The sequence below is a fragment of the Amyelois transitella genome, chromosome 31 (genome assembly GCF_032362555.1).
Source record: "Amyelois transitella isolate CPQ chromosome 31, ilAmyTran1.1, whole genome shotgun sequence".
NCBI lineage: Eukaryota > Metazoa > Arthropoda > Insecta > Lepidoptera > Pyralidae > Amyelois > Amyelois transitella.
In genome coordinates, this window is record NC_083534.1 from 3,418,302 (window position 1) to 3,435,682 (window position 17,381).

The 17,381-nt window shown below is 37.2% G+C and overlaps 1 protein-coding gene across 7 annotated transcripts in view; it reads left to right on the top strand.

Annotated features, from left to right (window-relative positions):
* The first annotated feature begins 2,200 nt into the window (after positions 1–2,200).
* Positions 2,201–17,381, top strand: part of LOC106138959 (dynactin subunit 1) — a 47,155-nt gene continuing 31,974 nt past the window's right edge. For 4 of the 7 annotated variants that reach the window (XM_060953142.1, XM_060953145.1, XM_060953147.1 and 1 more), the window contains exons 1-8: positions 2,201–2,405; positions 3,035–3,180; positions 5,758–5,814; positions 8,548–8,656; positions 10,294–10,407; positions 11,708–11,905; positions 12,957–13,167; positions 16,741–16,883. In XM_060953142.1, the coding sequence (XP_060809125.1) occupies positions 2,232–2,405; positions 3,035–3,180; positions 5,758–5,814; positions 8,548–8,656; positions 10,294–10,407; positions 11,708–11,905; positions 12,957–13,167; positions 16,741–16,883 (1,152 nt within the window). In that variant the 5' untranslated portion in view covers positions 2,201–2,231. Of the gene's footprint in view, positions 2,406–3,034; positions 3,181–4,513; positions 4,547–5,757; positions 5,815–8,547; positions 8,657–10,293; positions 10,408–11,707; positions 11,906–12,956; positions 13,168–16,740; positions 16,884–17,381 lie in introns of all 7 variants that reach the window. The other 3 variants (XM_060953144.1, XM_060953143.1, XM_060953146.1) reach the window with 3 other exon arrangements.

Below are 17,381 nucleotides of genomic sequence, written 5' to 3' on the forward strand. Positions count from 1 at the left end.
ACGAGGTATGAATGACGTATTTGTATTGTTTTGTTATTTCTATCTGATGAATAAATTCCAATAATCATAATGCTGGTCGCGCACGCCCTCTGTTGGGCTCTTTTCAAAATATAAATACCTGTCTATAGCTGGAACTTAGCGATTAATATCTCTTACCTATTTCCTCAATCGTAAAAATCTATACTAATATTATAAAGCTGAAGAATTTGTTTGTTTGTTTGAACGCGCTAATCTCAGAAACTACTGGTTCGAATTGAAAAATTCTTTTTGCGTTGAATAGACCCATTTAGCGAGGAATAACTTTTCCACGTGGACGAAGTCGAGGGCACAGCTAGTTTTATTAGGTATCTCCATAGTAAATTAATCGTCTCCCGTATCCCCCCTTTTCGCCTTAACTTCCTTATTCCTTTACAAGCAATAAAAATAGTAACTTATTATGTGTAGCAATCTCTTATTTAAATCCGACTGAAAAATATGATGCTAAAAACATAATTCTAAAATACCATGCGGCATGCGAATCAGCATTATTTGTGTTACTAGGCGCGTCTGATTATCATACTCAAGAGCATTAGTCAACACAACGGCCTTCACTGGGTAATATTAGTAATCTACCGGTAAATAAATAAGTACCTACTTAGCTAATTATAAAAGTATAATTATAATAATGTGATTAGATTCCAAGTAGTTACGAAATGTAACTTCTTATCTATACCTATTAATATTATAAAGCTGAAGAGTTTGTTTGTTTGAACGAGCTAAACTCCTACTGGTTCGAATTGAAAAATTCTTTTTCTATTGAATAGAACATTTATCGAGGAAGGCTTAAGACTATTTATCATCAAGCAGCAACTCTTAGGAGCGAAGAAATAATGGAAAATGTGAAAAAAAAAACCTGGGAATATTCATCCTTGAGAGCTTCAATCAATGGGTAGATCGAGCTAATAGTCTTGAAAAGACAAAAGACCACGCTCAGCGGGACTAGCATGGCGCGCCACCTACAAAGGAATACAGGGTTTTTTTTTTGCAAATCCACAGGAACTGAGTTTTTAACGGGATAAAAATCTCTACCCTTTATCCTACTCTAGCCTCTTAGTTATATGCAAAATTTCAAGAAGATTCTGAAACTGGTCAACAGTCAACTTACTCAGTCCCGATCTTGATTATAGGTTATAGCTACCGGTTACTCTCTAGAGAACTGACTGGGGATGTAACCGGTATTAACATACATACATACATATGATCACGTCTATATCCCTTGTGGGGTAGACAGAGCCAACAGTCCTGAAAAGAATGATAGGCCACGCTCAGCTATTTGGCTTAATGATTGAATTGAGATTCAAATAGTGACAGGTTGCTAGCCCATCGCCTAAAAAAATAATCCCAAGTTTGAAAGCCTATCCCTTAGTCGCCTTTTTACATCATGGGAAAGAGATGGAGTGGTCCTATTCTTTTTTGTACTGGTGCCTGGAACCTCATGGCACCGGTATTAACGCCAGGAGAAAGAACAAGAAAGGAGTTTGGAGTTAAATGCACGCGACCGCAGTCTTTGCCTCAATATGCTCCCGTATATTGATTTGTGGAAATTAAATTTGTTATCACCGTCAGGAAGTATTTTTGATAGGTGAAATTAAAAAAAGAGGAATCATCAATTAAAGTAAGCATTTATGTTCTTTCTCTTACGTCCTTTGAACTTAACTGGAGTAGTAGAAAAAAGAGAGATGTTAATAAGGGAGCAAATGTTTGTGCGGTTACACAAACATCTGCTTCAGTCCAGCCACTAATCTTTTAAACACAACGCTTCTCAGTTGATTACTAGGAATCTAATTTCCTTGTTAGCTGATTATGTACTTGAGTAGCGTTTTGTTTGTACTAGGTGTATAAGTTACGTTATGTTTACGATAAAAACAAAACGCTACTGATGATTTCAGCGAACCGAAACGTCACTTTGACATTTTACGACTAAGTTTAGTAATTTTTTTTGTTGTAAAATCAAAAATTAATAACAATAGAAATATTAAAGTAATCGTTTATTCGCGTTAAAATGATGTTTCAGTGAAATCTTTATGAAATAAGTATTTATTCTTTCGTATAGGTAGGCAATATATAAATTTTTTATTGTTTTTTACAACGATTGGCTAGAACGTTAAAAAATTTAATATTCGCGTATTTTGATCGATTTTCCCTTGTATTTTTCAGTTTTCGTGTAGTCAGAAGGATAATAAGTAGTGAACATGTCAGAAAAACTAACTTTAGGGCAGCGTGTAATCGTAGTAGGTAAAGATGTGAAGGGCTCTGTCGCTTACATAGGATATCCGACGTTCGCTACTGGCAAATGGATTGGAGTGATTTTGGACGAGCCAAAGGGCAAGAACAACGGCACCGTGCGGGGACACGCTTACTTCAATGTGAGTTTTGTTTTGGAAATAAATAATTTATAATATTCAACTAATATCTCTTCCATTGCAATGCTCAAAAGTTTTCTTATACAGAGTGTAGCATATTGTGCTGTTTAATATCATACTAACTTGTGTCGAATTACACTCCTTAACGCGTGTTAAAGTAGAGGATGAAAATTTTAACAATTGAATCCATTTTTGTTTTAAAAAAATGGCAAAATTCTCAATTGCTGTTTTAAGCATACCATATTATTATCTAGCGACCTGCTCTAGCGTCGCACGGGTATTTTCTCTGGAATCACTCTATCTATGAAAAACAGTCCATTAAAATCTGTTGTGTAGTTTTAAAGATCTAAGCATACAGACAGACAGAGGGACAGACACAGGAAGCAACTTCGCATTATATACATTAAGTAGCTTTCCATGATGATACCCTTTATGATATACATCTCATCCACACTATTAATAAATAGACATTTATTATATAATAACATTTTATTTTTGTATGTTTGTAACAAATAAACTCAAGAACTCCTAGACTCATTTTCATGAAATTTTTCACAAAAATATTTCCCACTTTTGCGAAGCTGAATTGAATGCTAATTTTATATTTTCATGAATTATAACCACAATTTCAGTGTGAAGAGAACTATGGTGTCTTCGTACGTCAGACCCAGATCCAACTGCTGGATGCAGAGGACAATCCGATGGAGACGTCAATGTCCTCGATGACGTCATCAACTCAGGAGCCTAGGGCTACGGCCTCGAATCGTCGACTTAGCAGGTACGTTACTGTCTTGATGTCTGGTATTGGGTATATTTCGCCAACAAAAAGAAAGAATATTTACAATAAAAACCTTTTTGTTTTCTTTCACAAAACATTAACCAGCGAAGCTAATAGTCACACAAATATTGTAAGACCCAATTCCGCTGTGTAGATAAACATGACAAAATCAGTTTAAGCTACTAAAATTGGTAAAAATATCTACATTACTCCACTTTTTATGTAAATATTCTATTTCTTTTTTTGGCAACATTGATTGAAATCTATTTGGCAAAACTTTATGGTTCTTTAGTTTATAGTTTATCAAATGTTTGGGCGGTAATTAATTCATTTATAGTACTAATTTCAAGGTTACAATTTCATAAGGTGTAAGTTTAAAATTATTATCAAATGAAAGAGAAGCATGTGTTTTTTTAATCACAAATCTAATACTAACTTATTGACATATTTAGTTATAGATTAGCCATTATAGTTTAATCATAACATATAAATAAATTGTTCTATAATATAATTCTTTACTGAAATATTCCCTTGCAAATAATATCAAACCAAATGTACTGAAATAATTTTCAGCTTTCAATAATTTTTGCAATGGACCATAATTTAATCCAAACTTAATTATTTGAATTTAGTTGTAAAAATTGTTGTTATATAAATATGTTGTGGTATCAGGAATTTACCGGAACTGTGGTTTAAGTTACTGTCAAATATTGTATCCACTTTATGTGTGTACCAACAATAAAGTTTAAATAAATAACTACTAATTGTGTGATAAGTCCTCAAATGGCAACACCGAGTCCAAGCCCGGAGCGGCGCCCGACTATCACAGGGTACACAGTATACATTCGTTACAGAATGCAAGTGAAGTATGATTACTATGCTAGTTCATTTGTTTTTGTTACAAAACCAAGTAATATTCCCACGCTAAGTCGTCATGATACCCCAAAGTTAGACTGCATAACATTTGACATAATGATCATTTCGCATAACGTTTTACACGGTGGAAAGTTATGAGAAATGATGCTTATGCCAAAAAATCTTTTGCAGTTTTATATTAATATTGTCAAAAGAATCTTCAATAGAAAGAAAAATAAAACATGGCGCATTAAATGTACCCACATTTTATTTGAATTTGGAAACGAAAAATTGTCAAATTTGGCGCTTGGTTATATCCAAATTTAACAAATGCTCGAATTTCAAAATCCAACGCCATTGAAACTTTTTGAAGTAAAATCTATTGTATGTAGTAGTGATGTAGTGTGCATGCAACACATTACCGACATTTTAATATTAGAGTGTGTGCGTGTTTAACGAGATTTGTTTCTCTTGCTAGTATAACTGTGGCCCAGAGATCTAGACCGACCACGTGAGTATTGTCATGTAGAACCGCACCGCTGTTTGCTTTGTGCACTTTCTGTTCTTTTTTTTTTGTTTTTTGTTTTTCTTTTTTTTTTTTTCTAGCCAGTTTGTAAATAGATTTAATGCGCTACAGTACTAGTATTATGTGTGTTAATGTTTTTAAAATCATGATTAATACAGTAACGAAATTTAGGTAGTCTCGTTCTTTTGTTTATTTTGTCTTGGGTTCAAATCCTGTGGGATACATTTAATTAAGATGGTATTTACCTAATAAATAAGATGTCGTGTTTCGGTAGTGCATTTTATGCTGTTTGTCTGAACGTACAGTTGTTCAGGTACCGAAATACTTCCAATGTATTTCAATGTATCGTATCAAATTCAAAAGTTAACAAACCAGCATGATGTGTTTGCTTATTACACTTTTTTTTAACCTTTTTTAACGAACAGTTTTATTCGAACGAGACAGAATTCGCTTTTTATGAAGCTCCCTTTTTTTAAATTTATTTTGACAGTTCACGAAGAAAGCTTGTAATGTATTTGGCGGTATTAAAATTCGGAGTTTTGAAAGAGTTCATCTGTTTGGTATTTCAAATAGTTGTAATGAAATTACTTAATATGTCATCGTTGTCTCATGAAAATGACATTAAAAGTTGAATTCTCTCGCCATATATTCAACGTTGACTAGTATGGGCAGGACATCCATTCTCAAAACTACATGTGATATACACATATAAATTCTATATCTGAACTTTAATAAGTGAGGTGTCAACATTATTTAAATCTTGTCTTTCTAAACATCGCATTTATTATCGCCGAGTACAATCTGTTTGGTTTATAAGTGTAAGAGAGTATGTATACAGTATCACTATTTTTATAAGTTACGTCAATGAATGGCGCAGAATTCTAATGGCGCGAAAATAATTGAGCCAATCAGAGCGCGCTATTTGAACGCGCGAACTGAACTGTCCGCAATTGTACATCTATTAAGAGCGAGATAGCGGGAGAAATTTCGTTTTTGGATTTTAAGTTTAACGTACTTGTAATAAGGTCGTTATTTTATTGAGTTTTCGTTCGGTTTGATTCGGCGGTAGGTTGCGCTATTCTGCGCCATCTAATATTGCCGAGGCGACTTCTAAAACTGGTAATACTGTTATTATTTAACTAACTTGCTAATGAATGAATAATGTTTAACATGACTAACATTTTGGGACACTGAAGGGTGCGTCGGAAGGCGTCACCGGCGCAGACCAAGTCCGGAACGTTGTCTATGTCGAGGTAATAAAAAAAAAATTGAAAACCATAAACAGCTTTCAAGCACTGTACGCACTGTATACCCACGTAACCGCTAACGCATAATTCCAAATTCGAAATGTAATCTGGCTGGTTATTGTTTAATTTTTTTAATTTGGAAATGTCATATGTCTGTTCTTAATTTGAAATCGCGTTTGACAGCAAATCTGACATATACAGAGACAGAAAATGTTCGTATTATGTCTTGTAACATTATTGTACCAGCACATAAGTTGCAATGACGGCTGTATTCATAGTTCTTTTAATCACCAGCCCTGAACCTACTATACCACTTTGCTTGTCATTTGTATTTTTATATAGTTTTACCTGTACAGTACAGTGACAGATATCAACCTACTCAAAATCACTGCAAATTTGCCTCTGTGTACGCCATAGAGTTTTATTCAGGGCAACTTGATATGCGGTTGACTGTACATTTAATTTAGTGTTTAAATGCTTTCTACCAATTCTTAAACTAACAATAGTAATAAAACATTTTATGATTAAAATATATTTTTAGATTTCTGAAGTCAAGAATTAATGTTTTTAATTTGTTGTAAGAAATACATATACATAAACGTGTAAACATTTCATTTTCTTGTCGCGGGCCAACTGGAAGAAATTTCTCTAGAAATAAGCAGTACCCTTGTACTAAATTTCTCTTTAGTTTAAGTTCTATTCTTATTTCTTCCTTGATGTACATAAATATATATAAATAAATAAAACTTAGTTATAATTTTAAAAAAAGAAACAGTTGATTACATTTCGATTTTATTCCACAATTTCGCGTCACATAACATTTTTGCATTATTTTAATCGCACATTAATTTTTCTGACGTTTTATTACCGGTGTGCCATCCCATAATTTTTATCAGTATTATGTATATTTAAAGAATGCATAACTTATTTTTGGCATAATTATCGTTATATATACATTTTTATACATATCATGTTATGCGAAATGATGATAATGTCAATAAAAGCATTATGCAGTAAAATATCACTAATTATACCAAGTTTATGAAAGCGCCTTGGGTAAGCCGTTTGGTAACACGAACATACTTAAATGACGCACATTCAGTTGCCTGAATGTGCTTGTTTCCTCACAATATAAGTACAGTTCCGCATTTATAGCAAATAAAGTATTTGTAAAGTATCTGCCGTGTGGTTCCCGGCACCAATACAAAAAAGAATAGGACCACTCCATCTCATTCCCATGGATGTCGTAAAATGCGACTAAGGGATAAGCTTACAAACTTGGGATTCTTTTTTAGGCGATGGGCTAGCAACCTGTCACTATTTAAATCTCAATTCTATCATTAAGCCAAATAGCTGAACGTGGCCATTCAGTCTTTTCGACTGTTGGCTCTGTCTACCCCGCAAGGGATATAGACGTGACCATATGTATGTATGTATGTATGTAAAGTATTTGTATTGTATTGTAGCGAACCGCGATGGACTTTGTTTATTGTTTTTATACACACACAGTGTTTTCATTAACACGTATACATACATATAATCACGTCTATATCCTTTGCGGGGTAGACAGAGCGAACAGTCTCAAGACTAATAGGCCACGTTCAGCTGTTTGGCTGATAGGATTGAGATTCAAATAGTGACAGGTTGCTAGCCCATCGCCTAAAAGAAGAATTCCAAGTTTATATGCCTATCACTTAGTCGCCTTTTACGACAACCATGGTAATATGATGGAATAGCCCTATTTTTAATCGGTGTCGGGAACCACACGGCATTTTTTTTTAATATGCTTGTATTTATTATTGCTTTGTTCTAACGAGTGACAGGGTTGAGATAAATCGCAAAGGATTTTGCTATTGTCTGCGGTGTAAGGGGATGTTAAAGTGATGTTATATTTAATTTAACGTTTGTTATTGTATAAAATTAATCATGATCACAAAATAATACGTATAGTAGCAATTGACGTGTCATTTTAAAGATCATTTTACTTTTTAATGTTTACGAACAGCTATTTGAACATACATACATACATATAGTTTATATCATTTGCGGGGTAGACAGAGCCCGCAGTCTCGTATTGACTGAAAGGCCACGTTCATATTATGTTAAAGAATATTAGAGAAAAATAAATAAATAAAAATGACGCGTTAATTGCTTTCATTATCACCAAACTATATTTTTTAAGATAAACACTGTGGGAATTACCTGTCAATTCACCAAAAAAAAAGCAGCTTTTGTAGCTAATAATTAGAAAATGCGAACACAGATTTTAAATTCTCCACTTTGTTCCTTTTGCTAAAGACGCGTTCCGATTGGCCGAGGTATTCGCTGAGCATTGTACTAACACAGTTAAGCTCGACTCTAACTGTCGTTTTCTCATCGTAACGATGCTCCCCCCCTCAGACCCCCTACCGTCCCAGCAGAGGCACCGTGCCGACATTCTCGCGTACATACTACGCGTTCGCCGGCGAACGCAAAGAAGTAGGACTAGTGGCCGGTTCACTAGGTACCGCCCCGATGGATCCGCCACTTTGTCAGGCCCTTATGGCAGTTGAACACTAGGTTCAACCTACACGGGTGGCGTCAAAGCCGAGGTTCGTCCCACACTGGGAACCCTTTGAGCGGCCACTGCGTCGGCAGGAGGCCCTTCAGGCCCCGCCACTAAAAAGTCCGGTTAAGTTGTAAAGCCCTTCAGGCGACAACAAGATATTACATAAAAAAAAAAAATATCGATGCTTGTAGCTCGAGGACGTCCCTAGCGAGCAGTCGGCAGTCGCTGACCTCCTACGCTTCCCCCACTGCCGAGAGGGCGTCGTCACCTGACCTGGTCAAGAGAGCATCTTTTGTTGAGGTAAGTACAAATATAGGTATATCTTCTTCCCAGTTCTCATTTGGTGTAGGTAGAGATTATGATTTGCATTTGTTACAAGACTTAAACAAGGGTTGCTTGTTCAGTTTGGCGTCATTTCACTCCATCAGTTAGCTCAGAATGATGGAAGAGTTATCGTCTAACCGGTTGACTGACGGACTGATGGTCCAGAATGATAAAAATCTAATATATCACTTGCGAATGACAGCAGACTGATGCCAATCACAGTCATTAACAACAGAATGATTAAAAAATATTTGATTTTCGTCATACTGACCGTTCAGTGCGTTTTGATGATTATAAAGAGCACATAGAGATAGTCTTATAAACTTGGGATTCTTCTTTTAGGTGATGGTCTAGCAACCTGTCACTAATTGAATCTCAATTCTATCATTCAAGCCAAACAGCTGAACGTGGCCCATCAGTCTTTTCAAGACCGTTGGCTCTGTCTACCCCGCGAGAGAAACAGACGTGATTGTATGTATGTAGGATAACATTAAATTAGTTTAGTTACTAACAATTTTCTTTTGTTTAAAAATTGGCAAAGCAATTGGCGCTTAATCAGGACCATGTTGTCATACGAGTGGTATTCGAAATTTTTATAGCAACGACATTTGGTTCGTTTTATTTTAATTGAATCGTTTTGATTATAGATTTTAATAAAACCACCCCATGTATTGATAGATATATAAGGCTCTGCTTATTAAGCGTTGTTATTTGCAATTAATGATATCCATATCAGTTTCCATCTGTTTTGTGCTGTTTTGCATGTTTTACTCTTGTGGTGCAATAAACAGTTTTGTGTATTCCAAATTCAAAATTCATATTCAATTTTTTTTTCTAAATTTGGATAATTATGAAGTTGACTTTATTGAAGAAAATGCGGCAGCGCAGTTTGTTACCGCTTCCTCTACACTGACGCTTCGGAAGCGGCAGTAAACTTAGTTTTAATTAATTTATTCCACGTCAATCAATGTTGTATGTATACTATAAGATTTGACAATTATTAGGTGATGTTTTACGAGTAATGTATTGCGATTTGTATCTTGATCAAATTAAGGACGTCCTGGTAAAGGGTCAGGTCAAAAGTACCCGAAACCGCCGAGCTTGCATGAAGAGAGTTATGTATGTGGATGAAGCGAAGGAAGTATGCAGAGATCGTGGCAAGTGGAAAGAGGTAGTCTCTGCCTACCCCTCCGGGAAAGAGGCGTGATTTTATGTATATATGTATGTATTGCGATTTGTTTTATTGGAGTCAAAAGGAATAACCGTTCACATTGGAACAGTTCCAATTGACTTCAATGTGGCGGCAGGGCCTTAGATAAATGTTTCAAACCTTAAATAAAAAATGCACCAATACAAAAAAGAATAGGACCACTCCATCTCTTTCCCATGGATGTCTTGAAAGGCGACTAAGGGATAGGCTTACAAACTTGGGATTCTTTTTTAGGCGTTGGGTTAGCAACCTGTCACTATTTCAATCTCAATTCTATCGTTAAGCCAAATAGCTAGACGTGGCCACTCAGTCTTTTCAAGGCTGTTGGCTCTGTCCACCCCGCAAGGGATATAGACGTGACCATATGTATGTATGTATGTAACCTTAAATACCCTGTTGGCAGACCGGCTTCGTGGGGACCCTCACTCCTCAGTTCACCCCGGGGCAGAGCATCACCTCGCCGCAGCCGACGACATCAGCCGAAGACAAGATGGCCAACTTGCAGGCACAACAAGAGGTGAGTCAGTCAGAAGTCAGTCTTCCTCGTCTTATCGCCAGGGTAAGTTGGTGAACATTGAGCTTGCAGCCAGGAACTCGCTCGAAGGTGATGATCAGAGATCGGAATAGGTAGATTGATTTTATGTATTTGCATCATGAATTACCCGTAGAAAGCATAACATGGATAAGCCTCTTTTCCGGGATTCCATTTCAGTACTTACAGTAAACTACATTGTCCGCGGGTAACATAGGACTACAATTTACGTGAACGAAGTCGGGGGAAAACAGCTACCACTGATATATTCTTCATCCCACTAGTAAAAATTCCGGAAAAATCTTAATAATTTATAAATCCCGCTATCCCTAACGGAGTCATGTCCATATTAATATATACGTTTCAGTTCATTGACCCCAATTCAATCTACCCATTCCGATCTTTAGTGATGATAGTTCAGCTGTCAGTCAAGGTCGCGTCCTTCCTCGAGAGGAGCCCGGGGTCTGCAAGTTAACTAGATTGGATAATGAACCCTGGTATAAGCCTATCCCTTAGTCGCCTTTTACGACATCCATGTGAATGAGATGGAGTATTCTTTTTTTAATTGGTGCCGAAAACCACACGGCACAACAAGTGGTCAGTCAGTCAGAAGTCAGTCCTGGTCAAAATACCTGGGTCAGGTTAGCGAACCTTGATCTCTGATGTAGCTTATTTATGCTACAAGGGAATTTCTTTAGTGTTGACAGATTATTATCTTCTTGATAAACAAGGATATTTTTCGGATATACATATATTGATTAGCTCTGTGTGTCAGCGGTAGTGCGCTTTTCTGTGACATTGAAGGTCCCGGGTTCGAATCCCGGTCGGGGCACGATGAGAAACGAAACTTATCTCATTGGCCTGGCTCTTTGGGATGATTATCTAAGTATGTTTATAAACTTAGGTACTTCGAGGCTAACTTTATATGTAGTGGTGATCTTTTTCAGGTTTTTTTTAAACCTATTTCAGACACTATTCTCTCACAGTTTCCAATTCCATTCTTTTGTATTTGCCTAGTTTTAAGGATAACTGTACAAATTGTGTGAGATAAATGAATAAACGTAGAAAAAAAATCTGTGTGAGTTGTCTCGTAGGTATACATTTTTTATTATTTTTTATCTTTTTAAGACTGTTGGCTCTGTCTACCCCGCATGGGGTATTGACGTGACCACATGTATGTATGAATGTACCTTATCTTCATTACAACCACCTGCGCTCATCTGATGATCTATTGTCTTCACTCAAATAAACCTGTCATTATTAACCAGATCATAATAATTTTAAGATCACCAGTCTCAAATCGGAAGTGGAGGATCTGAAGGAGAAGTTGGAGACCCTCAAGGTGCGCCGCGCCGAAGACAGGGAGAAGCTGCGTGAATTGGAACGCATTAGACTTCAGCTGGAACAGGCTAATGAGTTCAAGACGAGGATAATGGAGTCGCAAGCGCAATTGCAAAGGGATCTGCAGAGGGCGAAGCAGGAGGTTTGATATTATTTTTATTTTTTCTTTTTATTTATAGAGACTAATCCTAAATAAATCTTAATAAATAAGACTTATCTTAATGAAATAGAGACGGCCTCTGTGGCGCAGCGGTAGTACGCTTGTCTGTGACACCGGAGGGCCCGGGTTCGAATCCCGGCCAGGGCATGATGAGAAAAGAAAAATTTTTTTGGGTCTTGGATGTTTATCTATACATATAAGTATTTATTATAAAATATAGTATTGTTGAGTTAGTATCTCGTAACACAAGTCTCGAACATACTACGAGGCTAACTCAATTTGTGTAACTTGTCTCGTATATATACATATATTTATTTAAGTGTAAGTTGCCAGTAGCGAAAAGGTGTGTTTATGTGTGTCTTTGCGCCAGTTTGAATTTGGAATTGGCTAATAGTACGAGAACGGACAAAGCAATCGGTTCGATTTTTTAAAACGACACTTCACTTCTACATCCGTTGCGGGATAGACAGAGCCAACAGTCTTGAAAAGACTGAAATGGCCACGTTCAGCTATTTGGCTTATTGATAGAATCGAGATTCAAATAGTGACAGGTTGCAAGCCCATCCCCTAAAAGAAGACTCCAAAGTTTATCAGCTTATACTTCAGTTGCCTTTTACAAAATCCACGGGAAAGAGATAAAGTGGTCCTGTTATTTTTCAATCGGTGTCGGGAACAGCACGGCAAAAAATAACGCAAAAATTTTACATACATACATATGATCACGTCTTTATCCCTTACGGGGTAGACAGAGCCAACAGTCTTGAAAAGACTGATAGGCCACGTTCAGCTGTTTGGCTTAATGATAGAATTGAGATTCAAATAGTGACAGGTCGCTAGCCAATCGCCTTAAATAACAATCTCAAGCTTACCAGCCTATCCTTCAGTCGCCTTTTACAAAATCCACGGGAAAGAGATAAACTGGTCCTATTATTTTTCGATCGGTGCCGAATCGCAAAAAAAAAAACGCCAAAAATTTCAATATCTTTAACACCCAAAAAACAAAAATTAGTCATCATGCCTCGTCGTTGGTCAGGTCCGGGAAGCCCAAGAGGCTTTGGAGGTCCACAACGAGGAGACGGCGGAGCTCCAGGAGGCGGCCGAAATGGCGGCGCTGGACAAGGAGATGGCCGAGGAGAGGGCGGAAGCCCTGCAGCTGGAGCTGGAGCAGTGCAGGGAGAAATTGGAGGAGGCCACTTTGGATTTGCAGCTCATGAGGGCGGAAATGGAGGCGGGCGGGAACATACGTGAGTTTCTGGTGTTTTTTTTTGTTAGAAAATAATTTAAAAAAAAAAAATTTATATAAAAAAAAATCGGTTTTTGAAAAAAAAAATGTGTAAGATAACAAAATCGAAAATCGTGTTTTTTTTTTAATATTTTAAAAGATAGCCCACGTAGCAAGGTCGGCGCGACGCCGTTTTCATCGCGCGAAAAACTATCTAAGTATGTCCTGTTCCACGTCAAAGTAAAACAGTAAATAGTGACAGGCTGCTAGCCCGTCGCCTAAGTGAAGAATCCCAAGTTTATAAGCCCTATCCCTAAGTCGCCTTTTACGACATCCACGGGAACGAGATGGAGTGGTCCTATTCCTTTTTTTTTATCGGTGCCGTGAACCACACGGCAGTTAACAGTTTTTATAACCGTTAGTTATCGTTATATACGTTATACGTTGAAATCCTCGCTCGCACTTTCGCTAATTCTACGCTTGGAAAATAAAATATTAATATGTAATGTTGCCTTAAATAAATAAATAAAAACACAGGGCACACACTCTACTCGCTTCAAAGCACTATGTTTTATTATATGTGTTTATAAAACATATATTATTTATTATCTTTTTATTTAGGTCTTGGATGTTTATATATATTTATACTCCTGTATTCCAATATTATCTTTGAAACATAGTATAATATCTTCATATTTCGATATATATATATAAATTTAAAATTAATCGAATATCTTATAATAACACAAGTCTCGAAATTACTTCGGGGTTAACTCAATCTATGTAATTTGCCTTATAAAAATATTTTTTTATATATGATATGATAACTTATATATTGATTAAAACCTGCACATTTATCGTTATTAAACGACCATTTACCAATTTACCAATAACAGTTTTATTAAATTTATTTACATATTTTATTTATTTTTTGACATATTTATTTATTTTTTAGATAAAAATAAAGCACAGAAATTGCCTATTCCTGTACGTATATAATTATATTTCGGTTGGGTTATTCAGTCAGTTGTAATATCATAAACATTTGTATAAATATTGCCTGACACACAAATGCATTTTCATAGTTTTTTTTAATCAGATTTTTGGTCTTCTCCATTCAGTCATATAATATATATAGATGTGTGTTTAGTATCAAATATATATATATATATATATATATATAATATATAATATTTAAGTTTTTTTTTTATGTCATATTTAGTTGTAGTTAAATTATTTTTTTGTTGTTATTTTATTGTAGCATTCACTGTTTTTATTATTATTTATGCATAATTATACGATAGTTGACGAAGTATATGTCATAAGTTCCTTCTCTTTCTAACTCCAAGGTTAACCAATAAGTTAGAAAGAGTAAGAAGGCATATATCTTATCAACGTTCGTAAATATACCGCCGGTTCAATTTGGTAAAAAAAAAAAAAGAAAATAATTGATTTTATGATATTGATCGTAACGAGACATGTCTGTAGGAAATAATTTATATTCTTTAAAAACAGTGAATGTTTTATTTTTATTTTTTATTGTGTTGTTTTGTTTTGCAATGTCCGCGACGAATGACGACATTCCTCTCAATTCCCCATATTACATACAAAGTCACGCCTTTTCCCCGGAGTGCTAGGCAGAGACTACATCTTTCCACTTGCCACGATCTCGGCATACTTAATTCGCAAGCTCGGCGATTTCGGGTACTCTTGACCTGACCCACTATCATCATCACTCCTTTGCCACTATCTTAACAAACTCCACCACGTGTTAAAACTCTCCTCCCTCCCAAAATTAAGACCCCCACCAGACACAGACAGACGGACACTCTACACGTGTGACGTGTTAACACCCTCCACAACTATCTTAACAAACTCCACCACGTGTTAAAACTCTCCTCCCTCCCAAAATTAAGACCCCCACAAGACACAGACAGACGGACACTCTACACGTGTGACGTGTTAACACCCTCCACAACTATCTTAACAAACTCCACCACGTGTTAAAACTCTCCTCCCTCCCAAAATTAAGACCCCCACAAGACACAGACAGACGGACACTCTACACGTGTGACGTGTTAACACCCTCCACAACTATCTTAACAAACTCCACCACGTGTTAAAACTCTCCTCCCTCCCAAAATTAAGACCCCCACAAGACACAGACAGACGGACACTCTACACGTGTGACGTGTTAACACCCTCCACAACTATCTTAACAAACTCCACCACGTGTTAAAACTCTCCTCCCTCCCAAAATTAAGACCCCCACAAGACACAGACAGACGGACACTCTACACGTGTGACGTGTTAACACCCTCCACAACTATCTTAACAAACTCCACCACGTGTTAAAACTCTCCTCCCTCCCAAAATTAAGACCCCCACAAGACACAGACAGACAGACACGCTACACGTGTGACGTGTTAACACACTCGTCCACTACCTTAACATACTCCACCACTATCTTAACAAACTCCACCACGTGTTAAGTCACTCCTCCCTCCCAACGTTAAGACCCCCACAAGACACAGACAGACGGACACGCTACACGTGTGACGTGTTAACACACTCGTCCACTACCTTAACATACTCCACCACTATCTTAACAAACTCCACCACGTGTTAAGTCACTCCTCCCTCCCAACGTTAAGACCCCCACAAGACACAGACAGACGGACACGCTACACGTGTGACGTGTTAACACACTCGTCCACTACCTTAACATACTCCACCACTATCTTAACAAACTCCACCTTGGTTAAGTCACTCCTCCCTCCCAACGTTAAGACCCCCACAAGACACAGACAGACGGACACGCTACACGTGTGACGTGTTAACACACTCGTCCACTACCTTAACATACTCCACCACTATCTTAACAAACTCCACCACGTGTTAAGTCACTCCTCCCTCCCAACGTTAAGACCCCCACAAGACACAGACAGACGGACACGCTACACGTGTGACGTGTTAACACACTCGTCCACTACCTTAACATACTCCACCACTATCTTAACAAACTCCACCTTGGTTAAGTCACTCCTCCCTCCCAACGTTAAGACCCCCACAAGACACAGACAGACGGACACGCTACACGTGTGACGTGTTAACACACTCGTACACTACCTTAACATACTCCACCACTATCTTAACAAACTCCACCACGTGTTAAGTCACTCCTCCCTCCCAACGTTAAGACCCCCACAAGACACAGACAGACGGACACGCTACACGTGTGACGTGTTAAAACACTCGGCCACAACCACTTAACATAATTTGTCACTATCTTAACAAACTCCACCACGTGTTAAAACTCTCCTCCCTCCCAAAGTTAAGACCCCCACAAGACACAGACAGACAGACACGCTACACGTATGACGTGTTAATACCCTCGTCCACAACTTAACATACTTTGTCACTATCTTAACACACTCCACCACGTGTTAAGAACTCCACAACTATCTTAACAAACTCCACCACGTGTTAAAACTCTCCTCCCTCCCAAAATTAAGACCCCCACAAGACACAGACAGACGGACACTCTACACGTGTGACGTGTTAACTAAGCGTGCGGGTGTGTGCGCTCTGATAGAGCACCCGTACGCAGAGGACGGCGCCGCCACCGGCTACGAGATGCGGCAACTGCAGCAGCAGAACGTGCGGCTGAGAGACACCCTGGTCCGCCTGAGGGATCTGTCCGCTCACGATAAGCACGCGATAATGAAGATGAACAAGGTAAGTTTGATGGTGGAATAGTTGGTGGAGAATTTTTAATAGGTACTGGCAATGTAAGAAAATTTTTTTTTTTTTTTTACGGTCAGTATTTGAGAATCTTAGTGAAATACTCGTAGTAAAATTTAATTATTAATTTTAATATAGCTTTGTATTTTTGTGTATACCAGTAGGTATTTTTTTTTGGAGCATTTTAGTAGTCAAGACACAAAAATTCAAACAATTGAAATTTTAATTTTCGTATTGAATACTGGAAGGTTTGAACTGGAAGGTTGTTGTTACTGGCCAGAATTACTCTAATCAATTTATTTTTGTCAGACATAAGTAACAAATTGTTGGTAGGTAAATTAAAATAAAATATTAGCTCGCTGTGCTGCGCCGTTAGGCATAAAAATCATTAAATACTTATTTATTATCAGAATTTCTAACAAATTTTGAATAAATAACGAACAAAGGTTGTGAAAAAAACTGTTTTAAACGGAACTCATAATAATTCTTACC